At 39.6% G+C, this 22,095-nt stretch overlaps 1 protein-coding gene across 1 annotated transcript in view; it reads right to left on the reverse strand.

The window, feature by feature from the left end:
• Positions 1 to 15,980: 15,980 nt before the first annotated feature.
• Positions 15,981 to 22,095, reverse strand: part of dtl (denticleless E3 ubiquitin protein ligase homolog (Drosophila)) — a 32,806-nt gene continuing 26,691 nt past the window's right edge. Inside the window, exons 13-15 of the mRNA XM_073050880.1 lie at positions 21,830 to 21,944; positions 20,340 to 21,172; positions 15,981 to 18,337 (exon numbers count right to left, since the gene is read on the reverse strand). Of these exons, the coding sequence (XP_072906981.1) occupies positions 18,281 to 18,337; positions 20,340 to 21,172; positions 21,830 to 21,944 (1,005 nt within the window). The 3' untranslated portion in view covers positions 15,981 to 18,280. The remainder of the gene's footprint in view (positions 18,338 to 20,339; positions 21,173 to 21,829; positions 21,945 to 22,095) is intronic.

A 22,095-nucleotide genomic window follows, 5' to 3' on the forward strand; every position in this document is an offset into this window, starting at 1 on the left:
GGCAATTCACCTTTGATCCCATGAATCTTAATCTTCTGGATGAACCTCCCATGAAACACTTTGTTAAATGTCTTACTAAAATCCATGTAGACAACATCCACAGCTCTACTTTCAACAATCACCCTTGAAACCTCATCAAAAAACTCAGTGAAGTACAACTTGTCCTGCAGAAAGTCCTGGATGAACTCAGCAGGTTGGGCAGCATCCGTTGAAAGGAGCAGTCAATGTTTTGGGCTGAGTTTCAGTCCGAAATGTTGACTGTTCCTTTCAATGGATGCTGCCCGACCTGCTGAATTCATCCAGCCTGTTTGTACGTGTTTATTTGACCACAGCATCTGCAGTGTACTTTGTGTTTACTGCAGAAAGTCCTGCTGGCTCTCCCTAATTAGGCCATTGTTTTCCAAATCCTCATAAATCCTATCCCTAAGAATTCTCTCCAGTCATTTCCCTACCAGTCTATAGTTTCCAGGATTATCCCTGGTTCTCTTCTTGAACAATGGAACAACGATGCCTGTGGCTAGAGAGGACACAAACATATTTTAATGCCCCAGTAATTTCTCCCCTTACCTCTCAATAAACTGAGGTATGTCTTATCAGCCCCTGGAGTTGTATCCACCTTAATACTCTTTAAGAAACCCAATACTGCCTCCTCCTTTACTTTGAAATGCCCTAGCATATTAATATGCTTGGCACGGATCTCTATATCCTGCACATCCTTCTCCTTGGTAAATATTGATGTGAACTATGCAGTAAAGACCTCAACAACATCATTTGCATCCGGGCAAACATCCCTTGCCCCCTTTATCCTTGCGAGGTCCCACCCTCTCCCTTGTTATCCTCTTGCTCTTGATGTATGCATTGAATCCTACATTGCCAAGGACTTTTCATGGCCCCTCTTGGCTTTCCTAATTCCCTTATTGAGTTCTTTTCTGGCTTCATTATAGCCCTCTGGGGCTCTGTTTGATTCTAACTTCCTAAGCTTTACATACTTTTCTTTTTTCCTTTTTTGATAAAATTGATCACCCTCCTCCACATCCAAGGTTCTCTTACCTTTCTACCCTTGTCCTTCCTTCTGACTGGAACATACCTGCCATGTACTCTGTGCAGTTGGTTTGAAATGCCCTCCACATGTTGGATGTGGACTTGTCCATCCATTTATTCCCCGTTAACTCTCCCTAGTTCCTGCATAATGCTCTTGGAATTTGCTCTGCTCCAGTTTAAAACTCTCCTACAAGGTCCATGGTTATCCTTATTGGACCTCCTTGGTAAGATATCCTTGAGGGCAGTTTGGCTAGAGTGCGTCGGGTGGACTTAAACTAATTTGGCTGGGGAATGGGACTGAAGTGATAGTGTTGAAGATGAAGTAGTTGGTTTACAAACAGAGGTAATGTGTAGTGAGATTCTTAGCAAGGAGAGGCTGATGATGGGGCAAAATTGCAGTCAACAGGATGAGTTGCAATGTAAAAGGCAAAAGGCGGACAAAATTGAAAAGAGTGAATACAGGACAGAAGGTGTTATATACAAATACATGCAGTATATGGAATAAGGTCGACAAATTTGTAGCACAGTTATAGATTGGCAAAAACGATGTTGTAGGCATCACTGAATCATGGCTGAAAGAAGATTATAGCTATGGGTCTAAAAATATACATTGTATCAAAAGGATAGGCAGGAAGGCAGAGGGGGTGGTGTGACTCTGTTGGCATCAGTCATCACTGTGGAAGACACTAGCAGTATGGTGGAATTTCCAGGTGTCAGGGATCATGAAGTGCGTGAAGTTGCCATTACAAGAGAGAAGATTCCTGGGAAACTGAAAGCTCTGAAGGTAGACAAGTCACCTGAACTAGATGTTGTATACCTCAGGGTTCTGAAAGACGTGGCTGAAGCGATTCAGGAGGCATTAGTAAGGATCTTTCAAGAATCACAAGGTTCTGGGATGGTTCCCGAAGACTGGAAAATTGCAAATATCATTCCACTCTGCAAGAAGGGAAAGAGGTAGAAAAAAGGAAATTATAGGGCAATTAGCCTGACCTCATTGGTTGGGAAGATGTTGGTGTTGGTTTCAGGATACTTGGAGGCACATAGTCAGCATGGTTTCCTCAAAGGAAAATCTTGCCTGGCAAATCTGTTGGAATTATTTGAAGAAATAACAAACAGGATAGACAAAGGAGAATTGGTTGATGCTGTGTACTTGAATTTTCAGAAGGCCTTTGATAAGGTGTCACAGATGAGGCTACTTAACAAGCTGCAAGCCTATGGTATTACAGGAAAGATTCTAGCATGGATAAAACAGTGTCTGATTGGCAGGAGACAAAGAGTAGAAATAAAAGGAGCCTTTTCTGGGTGGTAGCTGGTGACTTAAGGTGTTCCACAGGGGTCTGTGTTGGGACCGATTCTTTTTACGTTGTATGTCAATGATTTGGATGATGGAGTTGATGGCTTTGTTGCAAAGTTTGCTGATGACATGAAGATAGGTAGTTTTGAAGAAATAGAGAGGCTACAGAAAGACATAGATTAGGAAAATGGTCAAAGAAGTGGCAGATGGAATATAGCGTTGGGAAGTGTACGGTCATGCACTTTAGTAGAAGAACTGAAAAGGTTGACTATTTTCTAAACGGAGAAAAAAATACAATAATCTGAGGCACAAAGGGACTTGGGAGTCCTTGTGCAGGATTCCCTAAAGGTTAATTTGCAGGTTGAGTCTGTGGTGAGGGAGGCAAATGCAATGTTAGCATTCATTTCAAGAAGACTAGAATATAAAAGCAAGGATGTAATGTTGAAACTTTATAAAATACTGGTGAAGCCTCACTTGGAGTATTATGGGCAGGTTTGGGTGCCTTATCTTAGAAAGGATGTGCTGAAACTGGAGAGGGTTCAAAGGAGATTCACAAAAATGATTTCAGGATGGGTGACCTAATTGAAACATATTGAATGGTGAAAGGCCTTGATAGAGTGGGTGTAGAAAGGATGTTTGCTATGGTGGGAGAGTCTAAGACCAGTGAAAGCAGCCTCAGAATAGAGTGGCGTCCTTTTAGAACTGAAGAGAGAAGGAATTTCTTTAGCCAGAGAGTGGTGGATCTGTGGAATTCTTTGCCACAGTCAGCTGTGGAAGCTGAGACTTTATGTATATTTAAGGTAGAAGTTGAGAGATTCTTGATTGGTTACTGCATGAAGGGATATGGGGGGGGGGGGGTGGGAATGGGAGATTGGGGCTGAGAGGAAAATTGGATCAGCCATGATGAAATGGCTGAGCAGACTCACTGGGCCAAATGGCCAAGTTCTGCTCCTATATCTTACGGTCTTATCTATAGCTATCTTGAAACTTAAGAAGTTGTGGTCATTGTTCCCTAACTGCTCTCCCATTGAAAGATTAGTCACCTGGCCAAGCTCATTACCCAACTCCAGATCGGGTACAGCCCCTACTCTTGTCGGATTATCTACATATTGATTTAAGAAACCATTCTGGATGCATCTAACAAATTCTGCCCCATCTAAACCATTTGCACTAAGGTCCCAGTTTACATGAGGAAAGTTGAAGTCCCCCATGACAACAAACCAATTGTTATTTCACCTTTTCTTAATCTGTGTCTCTGTTCCTTAATATCTCTGTGGCTCTTGGGAGGGTGGGGGGGGGGGGTGGTTCTGTAATAAAATCCCATTACAGTGATTGCATTTTTCTATATCTGAGTTCTACCCAAATAGACTCAAGTTATGATAGCCTTATATTTTTAGGAGGGGGTAAATGTAGTCGAAGTTAGCTGAAGTTGTACAAGAAATTGAAATGAAAAAGCTGCAAATCCTGAAAACCTAAAATAAAAACAACAAAATGCTGAGAATACTTGGTTAAGCAACATCAGTGGAAGGAGAAACAAAGTTCACATTTTAGGTTGAAACCATTTTTGAATACCGCATTGCTGTTTTGGTACCAAGGAGTTAGGTGCACCATATATTCATAGAACATAGAAATCTACAGCACATTACAGGTCCTTCGGCCCACAATGTTGTGCCGACCACTCCAGAAACTGCCTGGAATTTCCCTAGCGCATAGCCCTCTATTTTTCCAAGCTCCATGTACTTATCAAAGAGGCTCTTAAAAGACCCTGTATCTGCTTCCAACACTGCATTCCACATTTGATTAATTCCTGGCAAATGTGGATTTATCTAATGAGGAAAGATCAACTAAGGTTACCTAATTTCACTGGAGTTCACGAGTAAGAGAAATAATCTCAAGTAGTCGTACCAAAATGATTCCAGGAATAAAAGGTAATTCTACAAAGTTTGTATTATTTGTATAGACCAGAGAAGATGGCATGTTTGAAACCATGAATGGTATAGATTTTAATAAAGTTGATTGAAGATGATTGACAAAAAAGTGACATGAGAAGCATATCTTACTCTGTTTGTGGTTAAGATCTGGAATAGTAGAAGCAGATTCAATTATAGTAGGTGAAAATAAAGAATTTGCTGAACAATGAAGAGAGTGTAGGGAACAGAGTGTAGTGCTTTCCAATACAGTACAGAATATATATAATCTATAGAATATAAAACATATAGAGTTGAAAGATAGGAAAAACTCTAATTTTTCAAAAGTCTGTTCAGTTTTAACTAGGGTCATAGTGTGGCTGATCCCTGCATATTTGTCACATCTGGATATTTGTAGAACAATAATAAGAATGCAGGAAATCCTTCATTTATTTGAAAACTTACAAATGGAACTGAATACTGTGCAATCATATGTTTAAAAATCCTTGCTTTTGAACTTATAGAGAAAAAGTAATTAAAGGTGTGGTTAAAGATAGCTGAGTCAAAAATGTGCTTGGAGCTTCTGCAGCAGGGTTTTGGTCTCACAAAAGCAGAGTCATTTGGTGTTTCAAAAGCTTCAATGCATCTTGTAATTATTTCATGTAGCTTTCTTAAAACTTTGTAACCTTAGTCATATTAGTCCTGGCAGCAAGGTAGAAGAGGTAACATGGAAATATCACCAAGCAACTGGGTTTACTTAAAGCCAGTGAAAGATTTTTCTCTGAGTGTCATTTCCTTGTGTATCAGGTTGCTGTGCTGCAAATGTAGTTAAATGCTATTTGCAGCAACACAAGGTACAATGACACAAATAAAATCTCCTCTAGATAATTATGAAAACCTTTAGTTGAATATGTTGAGTTCTTCAGTTACCTTACTACATTCACTTGTATGACGAGCTATTTTACAGTAGCCAATTAACCTCCCTAGCAACACTCACAAAATGCTGGAGGAAATCAGCAGGCCAGGTAGCATCTATGGAAAAGAGTACAGTTGACATTTCACCTATCATTTTGTGTTTCTTCCTCCCCTCCCCTCCCCCCTTCTAATTCCAAACTCTTCATCTTTTTTTCTCCTGTCCTGATGAAGGGTCTTGGCCTGAAACAACGACTATATTCTTTTCCATAGATGCTGTCTGGCCTGCTGAGTTCCTCTAGCACTTTGTGTGTGTTACTTGGATTTCCAATATCTTTTGATGTTTGCAACCCACTTAGCACAGCGTCTGGAATGTGGGAGGACACCAGATCACCTGGCAGATACTCAAAGCAGTTCTGATGAAGAGTTTCGGCCTGAAACATCCACTGTACTCTTTTCCTTTGATGCTGCCTGGCCTACTGAGTTCCTCCAGCATTGTGTGTGTTGTTTAGTTAAACATCTCTCCCTTTATTTTCGAATAAAAGAAAACAATAGAAGGGAATTGTGGTGAACTACATATACCTGTCTGGATGTGCCCCCTGCTGACTGCTCCTGTGGCCCCTCCCACTGACCGTGGCTCCTCCCACAGACCCCGGTATAAAGGCGATTGAGGCCTGAGCCCGGCCCTCAGTCTCCAGGATGTAGTATGGTGGTCAACTACTGCTTGTTCTTTCTTCCAGTCAATAAAAGCCGATATCTCGCCTTCACGTCTCAGAGAGAGTTATTGATGGTGCATCAGGAGTTCAGCCATTAACCCCCCCATTAAGCTTTCCCATTGGCACATTTACAGCCTTTACAATATTAGTTTGGACCAACTATCCAGAGCATAATATGTACAGCCTCTAGATTTCAGTGTGGCAGAAAACTGTAGATTCCAGTTTTTGTTTTGGAAACCAAATCTTTTACAACTTACACTTCACATCAGAAGGTTAAAGGTGATGTTAGGGGAGAATGCAATTCAGGTAAGTTTATGAATGGATTTCCAGAGCCTAGGGCCTAGCCAAAAGAAGACAAATTGATTAATGGCAAATTGTAAAGCAAAATCTTAAAATGCACATATGCCATAATTGAAGGACTTGAAATTTTGGAATGTTGTGGTTCTCGGAGCTACAATAATAAGAAGTGAAAAGGTTGTGTGAATTTTTTTAAGTGGTGCAAGTTTTTAAAATGTGACATTCTGAAATCAGTGTCGAGCTGCATGGCTAAGGAAGATTTCTGATTACAGCTTTATATAACTTTGCAGTTAGGCAGTTGAGTTTAACTTTACAGTGGCGCTAGCTACAGAGCTCTTTATACATCTAAACGTGCTGTATATTAGACTGACTTATGTGCCGCACAGTGATGTAGCTAGAAGAGCTGCTGCTTTGTCTCCAGTAACCGTGGTTTAATCCTGATCTCTGTCAGCATGGGGTTTACATGTTCTCCTTGTGATCGCATAGATTTCCACCACGTGTTCCATTTTTCCCACATCCTAAAATATGCTTGTTTTTTTTATTCCCCCCCAACTGTAAATTACCCTGGGTACAGGTGGGTGGCATAATTGAGGCCTGCTTGAATCAGGTGGGCACCTCAGACTGCTGAAAGCAAGAGGTTAAAGATCTCAGTGAACTCCAGCCAGTTGATTAGCACATGTTTTAGTACTTGGCCAGGTACCCCGATGGGCCAGATGCTTTCGTGGGTTCACCCTCCTGAAGACTTAGACTGAAATCACAGGATCATCAGGGGCTGTGGGAGTTTGTGATGGTTCCTCCATGTTTTAATGGTCAAAGCGAGCATAGAAGGCTTTAAGCTCATTTGGAAGCAAAGCCCTGTTGTCGCCCACATCACTTTATTAAACTTTATGCCAGGTGATAATATTCAAGCCCTGCAACACTTTCAAGCTTCCTTTGTTGATTCACATTTAGTCTGGAATTGCCACGTTGACCATGAGATGGCTATCTGGATTTTAGTGGGGAAATGGGTTTGCTGTAAGTGGTCATTAACTTGATAAGCTGAATGGCCTCCTCCATCATAGGCAATATAGAAATCATAAAATTAAATTATTTTAGAATTATGATCTGGAATTTTAACCTTCTGATTATGCAAAATACTTCTACTGTTAGCATGTTGTAGTGTGAGCAATTATAAGATTTCATAACTTAGAGTCATTTAAAAAAAGAAGACTTGTATATAAATTAGGTCCATAAAATTTAGTCAGATGAAAGACAATGTAAGTTTTTCCTGGGGTTTTGGCAGAAAGAAAAGACACTTGGCTGCTAAAATGCTATCAGCATAAAATATCACATAAAACCTTCCTTAAGATTAAGGAATAATGAAAGAAAGTAAGTTTTGTAACCAAACAGTTTAGTGACTATCACAGTTCAACTTAAAAAGTCTTATCAAAAAATGAACCTTAGGAAATCAATTAATTAGTAAGCAGTTTGATACAGAGAATCATAGCCTGATCTCAATAATAAGAATAAAATAATAAGAATTTTAAAACCAGATCAGTTTTAAGCTGCTTACCATCCCTCAATCTCTTGATCTTGTGATAGAATATCAGGATGGAGAGGAAGTTTCTTTGTGGTAGCTGCTTGTTAGGCCACAGAGGTAACCAGAAAATCTGAGCACACGCAACAAAGCCATTTTGCAGTATTGTACATTCAAGCTGTGCCACATGGATGTCATAGAGCTTCATTTCTTACTTTTTATGCCCCTTTAATATATTTTTCTGGAAACGTAAAACTCCAGTTACAGGAGTTTTGTGATGCAGTCTTGTGTAACCCCACCCCTCTTGAGAGTTGTCAGTCATAGGTGGTTTACTGGGAAAGAAAACATCTTATTTGACATGCAGCCAAAAACATTTACAGCAGCTACAATAGGATTTCCAATGATTGATGTTTTTAAATATTACTACAAAATACATATTGGAGGACCTCAGTGATAAACTGATGTTAAAACTGTATTTGCATCATAAGCCTTTTATATGGTATAATGCTTTGTTCCTTCTGTACATATGTATACCTTACACCAGTTTCTATAATGTAAGTACTTCTAAATACCAAAACACAGCTAGTCAAGTTTCATTAACTCAAATAATGTGTTCTGCCTGCTTTGCTTTAAACCCAATGAACATTGAATTTTCTAATTTCAGGTAACCTTCACTCCTCCCCCCCTCCCCACTGTCCTATCCACCTCCACTTCTGCCATCTTGTCCTCTGGCCTATACCCTGCTCTTATCCTCGATTTTCACCCACTTCTCCCACCTTGTTCTATTTATCTACCACTCACATATTTCACCCACCAACTCCTCCTCAACCCAATCTGAACATCATATTCAGAATCAGAAACAGGTTTATTATCACCGGCATGTGACATGAAATTTGTTAACTTAGCAGCAGCAGTTGAATACAATACAATCTAGAAGAGAAAAAATGAAGTAGAAATAATAATCATAAACAAACAAGTAAATCAATTATGTATATTGAATAGAGTTTTAAAAAGTGTGTAAAACAGAAATACTGTATATTAAAATAAGTGAGGTAGTGTCCAAGGATTCAATGTCCATTTAGGAATCAGATGCAGAGGGAAAGAAGCTGTTCCTGAATTGCTGAGTGTGTGCCTTCAGGCTTCTGTACCTCCTACCTGACAGTGACAGTGCGAAAAGGGCATGCCCTTGGTGCTGGAGTTCCTTAATAATGAACATGGTTCCTCCCGCTCTTCACCTCTGTATTAAAACCTTCTTTACTATTCAGATTTGCAGAACTGGTCACCTGTGTTCCTATTCATTTCCTTCCATACCCACTGTCTCTATCTATCATCCACCTGCCACTGTCCCCCAACTCCACCTATACCAGATTCTATCTACCCATCATCCTTCACCCCTCCTTGGTCCGCCAATCATATCAGGCCCATCACACCATTACCCCTATTCTTCTTACACTGACTACCTATCCTACCCTTTCTCAGCCCTGCTCTAGGGTCTCGACCAAAAACATCAAGTTTTCTCCCGTCCACAGCTACTATTTCACTTGTTTGTTATTGCAGTGAGAATGTATGGGAGCGGAGAGGACTCAGCCTTACCACCAAGCTGAAGGTCTACCGAGCACCACCCTCCTCTATGCCAGCGAGACCTGGACTGTCTACAGCAGACACGCTAAACAGCTCAACCACTCCCACTTGAGCTGCCTCCGCAGACTTCTCCACGTACGATGGCAGGACAAAGTCCCAGATACGGAGGTCCTGGAGCAGGCTAGCACCCACAGCGTCTACACCCTCCTACAGAAAGCCCAAGCCAGATGGGCTGGCCGTGTCGTCAGGATGTCTGACAGTCGACTACCAAAACAGCTGCTGTATGGAGAGCTGAGCCAGGGCAAGTGCTTAGTTGGAGGGCAGAAGAAACGTTTCAAAGGCTGCCTCGAAGTGTCCCTCAAAGACCTCAACATCAATCGCAGTAGCTGGGAATCGCTTGCTCTGGACCACCCGACCTGGTGGAGCAGGACCACTAAAGGAGCGTATGCAGCAGAAATCAGACGCACCGCAGAGGCTCAGAGGAAACACGCCATGCGCAAGGCTCGAACTACCTCCATTTCCACTGCAGCACCTACCCTCATGTGTCCCACATGTGGGCGAGCTTTCAGGGCCGGTTTGGCCTCACCAGTCACCTCCGGACCCACAGTCACAAACCCTCCACCTGACAGAAGTCGTGGTCATCTTCGACTCCGAAGGACGAACAACAACTATTGCAGATACCAACATCTTCAATCGGTCTCCATTTTTAAAATGATCATTTGTTGTAGATCAAATAGGACCATCTTTTGAGTTTCTAGGCAGTATGAACCTAAATAGCTGCTGTATATTCAATTCATAGTTAGTTAATTCCTCTGGGGCAGGGGCATCTTTTTCTATAATATAGTACTCCATTGTGTAATTCTACAAATCTTTACATGATGTAAATATGCTTTTTAAAGGTACTTTGCTATAATTTATAAAATACTCTAGTAGGTGGAAAATAGCAGAAAATGTACTCTCAACTGCATGTCAGAATAATTTAAAAGTTACAGTTTTAAGGCTTCCAAATTATTCAGTTTCCCCACAAATATCAAGAACTGCTTCTTTGATGAAACTTACAAACTTGCAGAGGTTCAGGTTGAAAATGTCATGAAACAAAGTGTAAAACATTTAAGCAACCCTGGAGTAGTTGCTCTGGAATATTAAATGTAATAGTTACTCTGGAACCAAGTTCTATTGCTCAAATAGAATTATGAATTTAAACACTTTATTTGCGTGAATTTATCAATGTGACAAAATCTACACAAATCTTTATTTTGGGGAGCTATATTGTTATCTGAGTTAATGTTAGTAGATCCTCCATACTACTCCATCCACTGACACTTCATCCAAATGTCCTGCGGAAGGGTTTTGGCCCAAAACGTCAACTGTACTTTTTTCTATAGATTCTACCTGACCTGCTGAGTTCCTCCAGCATTTTGTGAATGTTGCTCAGATTTCCAGCATCTGCAGATTTTCTCTTGTTTGTGATCCAAAATTCCACTTTTTTTGATATGCAGATAGCATAGGATTTCACTTGGGAGTGATTACCTATATCTGGCACATTATTTTCTAATTATACTTTAATTTTCTTATTATATATTTATACTTATATTATTATATAATTATACTTTATTTTCTGAAGTATAATTCTGAAAGATGACAGATTACTACACAAGAATTTTTATTTGAAATATCTCATTGAAAAATGCAGTTATATCCACCTTTTAAGAGGCTCCTGGATAGGTACATGGAGCTTAGAAAAATAGAGTGCTATGGATAACCCTTGGTAATTTCTAATGTCAGTTCATGTTCAGCACAGGATTGTGGGTTGAAGAGCCTATATTGTGCTGTAGGTTTTCTATGTTTCTATGAAAGTATCACAACAACAACAAAAAACAGGAAAAACTGAATTTTAGAAAAGAAATCAAGGCTTGCAGATCAACTCCATAGAAAATGATCAGTGAATAATCTATTTACATGAGATGAAGCTCGTCATATCAAACTAACAGTCAGAAACCTGCAGCATTAGAAGAATAATAATTCAGGATTGCATGATCCCATGTGGATTTTCAGTCTCGCCTACAGAAATTGCACTCCAACTTGGATGAATGCCTGGGATGATCATTCCTGTTAATTTCCATCATGTCATGTAAAAGATAAAAACGGATTTTTTTTCCTCAACTCAGTGAAAGATCTTACCACAAATACAAACCAGGTAGGTGAAAGTTTTGAGAGATGAGATGCAGGATTTTTGAGTTTTACGAGTATCTTTGCATGTTCTTACAATCTGCGAGTTGGTAAAGAGCTCAAAAGTAGAAAAACGTTCCTGTATTTTATTAAACTAAGCAGCTATTATATCCAAGTTATGTGGATCAGGAACTATGATGTCCAATCTGTTAAATTAACTGATCACATGTGAAGCATCAGATGGCTTTGGGGGAAGAGTACAACAAAATAGGAGCTTGTACATCTGCCGTCATCCAGTATTGTAATGGCTGATTTACACTGTTTCACCTCTTCATATCAGTCTCTGCCTTAAATACATAAGAGATTAATTACCCCTGAAGAAAAAATTCCTACATGCTTTAGTTTTAAAAAACTGGTGTCTTATTGTGTAGCGGTGTCCCCCTTGTTTGTGACTCTTCCACTGCTGTAGACCAGTGGGAGACTCACAAACAAGGGGGTATCAGGTAAGAGAAGCACCTGACTCAATAATGAACACAAGTACATACATCTGAACATCTGCAAGGCCAGGAATGACAAGTTGCGATTTCACCGTTAAGGCAGGTGTTGTTGCGTAAATGAAATCTTCGGAGAAAATTACTGGTAGATACAAGGCAGCTTCTTTATCCGACTAAACAAGGTACAGCAGGCATCATATGCAGATAGTTTTGGTGGAAAGGTCTGCTGGCCAAATTTTATGTGCCAAACATCAAAGGATAACTCTTTATTTAAAATGTATGGACAATGCTTACTTTGAAACTACCTACAACCTTCACACCTCAGACATCAAAATGAATTTTAATCAGCATTGTTGGGACAGGGTTCACAGCTTTTAGGAACCCATTGTAAGAGCAACACTCCAAATTAAATGCACAATACATTTTCAGACGTGCAGACTGGTAGCCAAAGTCAATCATTAAATGTAAATGTCCTAAACAAAAATCACTAACAGCTTGCTTTCTGGGTCAACTCAGCAATGAATCCATATCCATTGCCCATTTAAGAAAAAAAGATACTCAGAATCTAATTCCTCCTCATAAGGTACATTAAGTATGACTAAGAGGAGTGGAAACAGAAAATAAACTCAAGTCCTGAATCATGTATCATCTCACTGTTATATGCAGACCTGGGGAGTAGGAGAAATATAGTACAGGCTGACTCAGACATAATGTAACTAGGGTCATGGACGAAGATGCATTACATTTTCTGTATACGGCAAAGATAATTTAGAGCTTGGAACACTCACAAAATGCTGGAAGAACTCAGGCAGCATCTATGGAAATGAATAAAGTTGATATTTCAGGCAGATACCCTTCTTCAGGATTTGAAAGGAAGGGAGGAGGCACCAGAACAAAAAAGGTGAAGGTGGGTGAGGGGAAGGATAGCTAGAAAGTGATAGGTGAAGCCAAGTGGGTAGGAAAGTTAAAAGGACCAGAGAGGAAAGAATCTGATGGGAGAATGGACTATAGAAGAAAAGGAGGGGGTGACCCAGCAAAGGTGAAGACCAAGGCTAGAGTGGGGAATTGAAGGGGGTGGGGATTACATATTTTTTAAAAACAGGAGGAATTGATATTCATACCATCAGGTTGGAGGCTACCTATACACAATACAAAGTGTTGCTCCTCCACCCTGAGGGTAGACTCATCGTGGCACAAGAGGAGGCCATCTACTGACATGTCAGAACAGGAATGGGAATTAAAATGTGAAAATTCCACTTTTGGTGGATGGAACAGAGGTGCTGGAAGTGGGCCCCAATTTATGGCAGGTCTCACAAAATAGGGAGCACCAAACACAATAGACAACCCCAGGAGTTAAGCAAGTGAAGTGTTGTCTCACCTGGAAGCACTGTTTGGTGCCCTGAATGCAGGTGAGGAAGGTGAATGGACAGGTGTAGCACTTTGGCCACTTGCAGGTATAAATGCCAGGAGGGAGATTAGTGGGAAGGGGCGAATACACAAGGGAATCAGAGGGGGTGATCCCTGCAGAAAATGGAGAGTGTGTTTGTGGGGGAAGGGGTTGGTGGTATGATAATGTTTGGTGGTAGAGGTATGCTTGGAAACTGGATATGGTGGGACAGTTCAGTTACCAGATCCAGTAATCCTGGTTTAACAACCCACATTTGCAAATTCTATGTGGAATTTAAGTTCAATGAACTGACTTTACAAAATAGATCTCAGTCCTGACAATATCAAAACAACCAAATGGTTGACAAACTCCATCTGGTTTAATTGTGCCCTTGGGAGAGGTCATCTGCCATCATTCCCCAGTCTGGCGAATAAAGGGAACTCCAGATCCTGAGCAATATGGATTTCTCTGAACTATCCTTCCAAGCTATTCACTTTTAGCACTGCACAAAAACAAAGGCATACGCCATTCAGTGTTAAAATTCACAGTCAGTCATTTGCAGCCCAGACGACTGTGTAAATCCTGATTTTAGATAGTAAGGAAATCAAGGAGCATGGAGCTTCAGGAAAGTACTGGTAAAAGGTAAACCTGAGTCTTGTTGAAGTTTCCAGCAGGTGAGAGAACCACCTCCTGCTCTACACATTCTCACAATCCTCGTGATTGTGGTCCAAATCGGGAGAGCGATCCCACTGACAGGCCAGCCGACAACCTAACATAACCGTGTGAGAACTGGAGTTCACAACCAAAGAAAGTGGAACAAATATGCAGATACTGGAGATCTGAAGTAACGGCAGGAAGTGCTGGAAACACTCAGTAGGTCAGGCCGCATCTGTGGAAGGAGAAGAGGATCGGCCTACATTTGTAAAGGCAAAGACTGAGTATGGCTTTTTGCATTGAAATTGTCTCAGATATTTGAAGGAGTGACCAAGAGGATCAACAAGGGCAAGGCCTTTGGAAAGGTAGTGGATTCAGCCCAGTACACGATAGGTAAAAGCCTCCCAACTATTGAGCACTTTTACATGACAAGTTGCCGTAGAAAGGCTGCATTCATCAAAGGTCTTTTCTTGCTGCTGTCATCAGGTAGAAGGTACCAGCACTTATACCACGAGGTTCAAGAGGAAATATTAGAGGCAGATACAATTAGGATATTTTTTAAAAAATAGATTGAAATATAGGTAGGAAAGATTGAGGGATATGGACCAAATGGGATCAACTCAAGTAGGCAGCTTGATGTTGAGGTCTGCTGTACGGCATGTTTCTGTGCCATGTAACTACACCTCCATCCTGGATCTGAAATAATCAGCATCTGGAAGTGTTAATCAATTCTCCTTCCACAGGTACAGTTGGTACCACTGAGTTTTTCCTAGTATTTTTTTGTTAAATCTCAAACCATTTTCTTTATTACCCCACCCCCAAATCTTTCTTAAGACAGCAAGAACAAATTGGTGTGCTGCCCTGTGGGTAATGAATTAGCAGAAGGGATATCTCTGTGTGAGATTTCAGTCTCCCACATAACAGTGCTAAAGTTGCAGTCAGTAACAATTCAATGTACAGTTGGCCCTCCTTATCCGTGGGGGATTGGTTCCGGGAACCCCCGCGGATACTCAAGTCCCTTATATAAAATGGCGTAGTATTTGCATATAACCCACGCACATCCTCCCGTATACTTTAAATCATCTCTAGATTACTTATGATACCTAATACAATGCAAGTAGTTGTTATATTGTATTGTTTAGGGAATAATGACAAGAAAATAAAAGTCTGTACATGTTCAGTACAGATGCAACCATCGTAGCTCTTCTGGGAATGCTGATGCCGCCTCGGCATCAGCCAATCCCGATTCTCCCGTGATCTTTAAGTTCTTGAGGCTGTAGTGCTTTACATAGCTAGTCAGCCATCCCTTACTAGCCTTAAACTCCTTCCTCTTACTCACAACACAAGTAGTGAACAAACGAGACCCAATTTGAGCACAATGCTCAAATGAGTAATACTTTTAATCATCTCTAGATTACGGTACTTATAAATGCTATGTAAATGGTTGTTACACTGTATTGTTTAGTGAATAAGGATGCTTTGGAGGAGGCTCAATAATACTGAAGTCAGGATCTATGGAAGTTGAGGGCTGAGGACCACGGACCACTTCGGCAAGCAACATGCCACTTTTAAAAAGATCTGATTGCTACTTTCTCAGTGAGAGATAACACTTTACACTCCCTCTTAGCCTTTGAGGAATTGCTTTGACAACTTAATTGCTTTTTAGGAGCCATTTTTTCACAGAAACAAAGTAGCGACCGAACAAGATGCGAGGCGAACAATGCTCAAACGAGTGCTGGGGAGAGAACTTCCGGGTTTTCCGATCTGCAGTTGGCTGAATCCGCACATGCGGAACCCACGGATAAGGAGGGCCGATTGTATTAGCGTTTTATATCTCAGAAATACTCAAGTTCGGTTATCTTAAGTTTACAACACTGGAATTGGTCAGAGAGTACTGAAAAGGGAGGTTGTGCTAATTTTATTTTGCAAGTTGCATTTTGTCTAACCACAAGTAGCTTCAACCATAATATTAAGTGACTAATTGAGATCTAAATCACAATTATGACAGCAAATGATTATTTAAAATGACAGTATTTTATTGTGTTAAATAAACATTTTACAAATGCAGAGCCATTGAACACACTGCCAAAGTCTATCCCTCAGAAAGTTCTTCAGTCAAAGCAAAAATTGGAACAGGATATTTTCAATGACTTCGTTTTAATTTTAAACAAAATTGTTAACATTTATCAACAAAGTCATCCTTACCTGGTTACATTCAAAATAGTCTGTATTACTGAATCAGGCAAAGGGCTTTGGCCAAAGCACCCAGCTTTTCCAAAAGAAATTTCCCATTCAAAAGAGCCAATTCCCCATTGATTCTTCAATATTACTTGTATTTAGCCAATCTTATTACTCTTTAAAAGCTAGAAATGCTTTTGTTTAATTTCTCGGGCCATTTCTCCATTTTTGTTTAAGCAAGCAAAGGATGAAATGTGCCTTGGGAAAGTCGCAACAACAGAGGAGAGGAGAGAATTGGAAGTAGTGCATCTCAGGGGGATACAAACATTTCCGGAGCATCTGAAACCAGGCCTGCACTTGGGAAGTACAAGGCACACGTTGTTATAACATTGAACTGTCAAAGCCAGTTTGTGCCTGCATCACTTCCTTTCTGGTTTACATTGCACCTTGATTCTTTGACCTTTATACAGTTAACCCCTAAAGCTACATACAACACTGAGTTTCAATAAGTGTTATAAAAGTTCATGTATTCCTGTTATCCAATGCTAAACAAAATGAGGTAAGCAATATTAAATTCTAGCTATATTTCACAAGCTTCTAAAACAAAATAGAGAACATTATTGCTTCTAGGTATGAATTAACTTGTCAACCGTAAATGGATGAAATCACCTGAAACTTGCAATTACTTTAATAAGGAAAATACATGGTACAATTTTAATTTCCAAAATCATACAAAATTTGTAAGTTTAACTTCTGCATTAAGTATTCTAAATCCTACTTACACTGATGAATAAACTAGCTCATTGGGAATTTTGAGTCAGAACTATAGTATAGCTTTAGCTAGTTAATCTTGATGCAATTAAAGTGCAGTAGTACCACCATAATCCAGAAAACAAGGAAAATATTGTCACACATATCACATGGAAAATGATAGAGGTTTACCATTGGAAAGGTGTTATTGAAACAAGAACTTATAAGCAACAGGGATAGGAAACGGCAGAGATTTCTACCAAATGTAACTTAACCTCTGCTTCACCCATGGTATCATACTATGTTGCCATATTATTTGGTTACCCATTATAATTCTATTACAATGAGAGGTCCATTACAAATAGCTTAATCTACAACATGGGTATAATTTTGATTCAAGTTGTGCAAAGGCATCTGTATTTCTTATTTCCTCAAGATGTAGGAGGCAATTTAGCCCAGAGTCTGTGCCATAGATCAGAACAATCTCATTCCCCGACATTTCTTTATAATCTATTCTCTTACACATACCCATTAATACCCCTGCTTTCCCATTCTCAAATAGTAAGTGTAACTTATGGTGACCAATTAATCCACTGAACCAACACATTGGAGGAACCCTGTGTGCTCACACGGAGAACATGTAAATATTGTAGATCTGAACTGAGGTGGCATCACAGGACTCCATTATCTGCAGTGCCACTGTTATCATAGTAAAACATGGTGTATTCAACATTAAGCAAAAAATTAACTGAATACAAAACAAAGTAGGCAAAATATATTCTGGGAGGCAACACGTTCAGAATCGAACAATAACGCAGTTTACAAATGTAGCTTTAAATCCATGCTTTTTAAAAGATAACAAAGGAGAATAAAATTAGGCAGATTAAAAATTGGATAAAATTCAAATGGAACCAGGGTCCTTTGATTTAATAAATTAATTACTCCAACGCTCAAAACCACTGATTAATTAAATTTTGTAGTTTGTAGTTCTTTAATTATCTCACTACTCATTTCTATACACTGCAGAATGAGCCAGCTGTGATATGGCTGGTAGCTTTCAGCCTTGTACCTACATGTATTGTAGAATTGACAGCACAACCCTTAGATCCAACAGGAAATGAGATTGCTGGTACACAAGTTGTCATTAGAATTTAACTTGCATACCCGGTTAGGTGCAATTTTTTTTTTGAAACAGAGGAAAACTGGTTGAACAATAGTAAAAAAGCCATTAAAAATTTTAAACACCATTTCACAAATCATACACCATCACAGATGGCAGACAGGAAATACTACACAAAGATGATAAGAAGTGTTTCATCAAGAGTACTGCAAGCTCTGAATACAGCATTAGGTTATGCCAATAATTCCCAGCTACACAATATGGTCAATCAGTCAACTTCCGCTGAAAATACGAAGAGATCTTGCGTGTTGAAGCTGCAGTCTGTAGAATAAATACATACAAACAAATCATTATTAAATGAACTTTTCTATTCAAGGAATAAGCCTGGGGGCATTGACAGTGTGTACATAGTAAAGAAATTAAACAACGCGCTTCACATTTCAGATACTGGCTTAAATGGATGGTAGGGGTGGTCCAAAGATATTAAATTTATCCAAGCAAGGTAATACATACATCAGAGGGGAGCTTAGTCATCCGTCACTGTTTTGGAGAGCTTTCCCCACAAACATATACATTCAGATTTATCACATACAAAGAAATATAGTGAAATGTGTTGTTTGTGTTAATCCCAACATAACCCAAGAATATGCTGGAGGCAGTCTCTTGTGCCAACATAGCACAACAGTAAAAATACACTACGCACACTCCATCCTTGACACTAACCACTGATCCTGTTCCTCCAAAGCCTGACCTGACCCCAACTCCCTGTGCTGTCCCCAGAATCAGCCCTACAATCCTTAAAAAAGTCTAAGCTATGACCTCAACAGCTTGGTGCCATCTTGAACAGAAGCCACGAGTATCAGATTGGTTACATGAACAAGAATAGCACATGAACAGGGCACTTAATTAAAATAAAAACATCAAAGATGTAAATTATTCTCAGAGGATCCAAGCATCAATGTGTAGAAATGCTCCCACTCATTTTATCTGGAGTTAAGTTAGTAGCAGGCAGTAAAAGTGAGGGAGACCAGTGCAAGTTGGACAACAAAACAGAATATAGAATTTAGTACATAAAGTAGAACTCAAAAATCCACAAAAAAACGGAAAGGAGCAGCACTACAGAAAGTGTGAAATGTGGTTAAATAAAGAAACCATTTCCCATGAAAGATTACTAGGTTAACTCATTAAAACAGCAAACTAAACATTACATTAAACTGATGAGAATTTTAACTACAATGAAAAAAAACTTTCATAATCTATCTAATTGATAGTATTTTTGACAAAAGGCAAGAGTCTATTATAATCCAATATACAGTATTAACATACAATAATTAACATAAGAACATAAATATCAACATAAACCACAATTAACACAGAAATGTAAACAGAACATAGGAACAAGCCCTTCAGACCACAATGTCTGGGTGGGGTAACCATGATGCCAAATTAAACTAATCCCCTCTGCCTACATACAATCTGAATTCCCATTCATTGCATATTCAAATGCCTGTCTGGATGTCCCTTATACAGCTGGCATGGTAAAGTAGGGTTAGCACAACACTTTACAGTACCAGCAACCCAGGTTCAATTCCCGCCAAAGTCTACAGGGAACCCATATGTTCTCCCGTGACCATGTGGATTTCCTCCAGGTGCTCTGGTTTCCTCCCACTTTCCAAAGATGTACAAGTTAGGGACAGCAAGTTGTGAGCTTGCTTCTGTGTATTGATGCCAGAAGCATGGCAGCTCATTTGGACGGCTCGCAACACATCCTCGACTATATCTGTCACTGACACAAACATCTGACAATTAAAGCTAATAATTTTTTTAAAAATGCCACATTCCATATCTGCTTCGATCACCATCCCAATAGTGCTTTCCAGGCATCCACTCCCTAGTGTTTAAAAGCTTATCCCACACATTCCCATTAACTTCCCCCTCCTACCCTCACCTAAAGCTGTGCCAATTCGTATTTGACATTTCTGCCCTGGGATAAAGATCATCTACCCTATTTATACCCCACATAATTTTATAAACTTATCAGGCTCTGTCACTTCCAAAAAAAACGCAATACAAGTTTGCCCAACATCTCCTTTAAGGTAATACTCTAATACAGGCAGCATCCTCTTCTGTACCTTCTCCAAACCCTCCACCTGTAAACACGTGAGCAGAATTGCACACAATACTCCTTATATGGTCTTAGCAATGACTTGTATAACTGAAACACAACTTCCAGACTCTTACACTCAGCGCCTCAACTGATGAAGACAAGAATGCTACCCACCTTCTTTACTACCTTAAACCAAGTGTATACTGTAATACTTACCGGTGAATTTGATAGATTCCATACTTCTTTTTTCTTCACTGACAAATTCTGAGAGACAGCTTGACTTGAGGATAATCTCTCACTTTTACCACTCAGTTCAAGTTTCTGTTTCTCCCCTAATTCGGTAAGCCAATTTAAATTTTGCAGAGAGCTGTTTTCTTTGTCCAGGATTTTAGCTCTCTGATGGGACTTGCATGAAGTTGAGGAAGCTTCTAGGTCTGGATGTGGAAAAGGGCTTGTCAAAGGAAGAATTTCTCCAGAATTACTGCCAGTGTCTTTCATCCTTTTATCTTCAATATGTTCCATTAATAAGTGTTTCCTTTTCCGCATCTCTGCAGAGCAGGGATCAATTTTACATTTTTTAGGACTGAGTTCTGCTGCAAGACTGCAGTCTTCATTTTTACTACTGTCCATCGCCGACCCATCACTGGTGTCCAACCTTCTTTTAACTTTCTTCTCTGAAATTGGAGCATTTATAACTGCCAAGACATCTTTTGATTGAATTTGTCTAGCTGGATTCAGCACCATCCTCGAAGTATCATGGCCAACAAAGTGAGAAGCAGAAGGGCTGGGGCTTTTAACCATCCACTTCTTGATTGACATCTTCCCAGAGGAAGAATTAGTTGGTGAGGGGGAAGCTGACTTGCGCAGACGACGTGGTGTACAATTCTTACTCAAGGAGCTCTGGGTTACAGAGCTAAGGGTGTTGGAAGAGAGAGGCATGTCTCCAGTAACATTAGGGGCACATTCAGCTTGCTGAGGAGATGGCAAATTCGGACCTTCCATCAATGAAGTTTTGGGTGGAGTACGATATGTTGAATCAATGATGACTTCTGTTAAAAACAATGCAATCCTAAATTAATAAGGGAACATGCTGCAAGCTTGTACAATTTTAAGTTAAAATAATTCCAAATATATCAAATCATAAATAAATTATTTCAAAAGACACTTTTATCCTAGCTCTACGTCTAAATTACTAAATTATCCTAGCTCTGCGTGTTGCTAAGTTCACATTTGTTTCATTTCAACTCAACAATTTCAATCAATACTAAACCTAACTAAACCAAGTCAAGACCCCATCAGTCAACTCAAGTTTAATTTGCAAATTCAGATTATCAATTAGCTCAATGAGTCATGATGTTTAATAGTAAACAAAATGAGTATTTTAATTGCTAATATTTTTAAGGGAATAAATACAACTGGGGAAGTGTAATAGGTCATACAGCATTTAAGAGGAGGGAGACATGATTAAATTCTACCCTCAGTATTTTTGTTTGGAAAGTACACCATCAATTCTTTGTAGGTATTTAAGATTTGTCATTGCTGCACTACAAGTCCTTGTTCTAGGAGTTTTAAAACTCAACAGTTCACCCAGGAATTACAGAAGGAAATAAAAACAAAATAGTCAATGGTATTTAAAATATTCGGCCACATATATCCATGTACGTTTGTCCTGTGGCTCCAGACTTCAGCTGGATCATTTCCTTTACCTTTTTCTGCCAGCTTCTTCTGGCATGCAGACCCCACCAATTCAGACTTAGTCACACCCACTTTTCGATTTAGACGCCAGATGCGAACAGTATTATCATCAGAGCAAGTGGCAATCTAAAGGAGAGAGGAGCAAGATTAAATTGTCAAGAATCACAAATATTAGCAGCTTTATGATGGACTCATTTACAGGAGGCTTTTGCAGCTGTAATTATGTACAGAACACCTCCCAAAATAAAAGCAAAATTTGTGTCTTCCAAGCTTAAAA

The sequence above is a fragment of the Hemitrygon akajei genome, chromosome 7, assembly GCF_048418815.1.
Source record: "Hemitrygon akajei chromosome 7, sHemAka1.3, whole genome shotgun sequence".
Lineage (NCBI taxonomy): Eukaryota > Metazoa > Chordata > Chondrichthyes > Myliobatiformes > Dasyatidae > Hemitrygon > Hemitrygon akajei.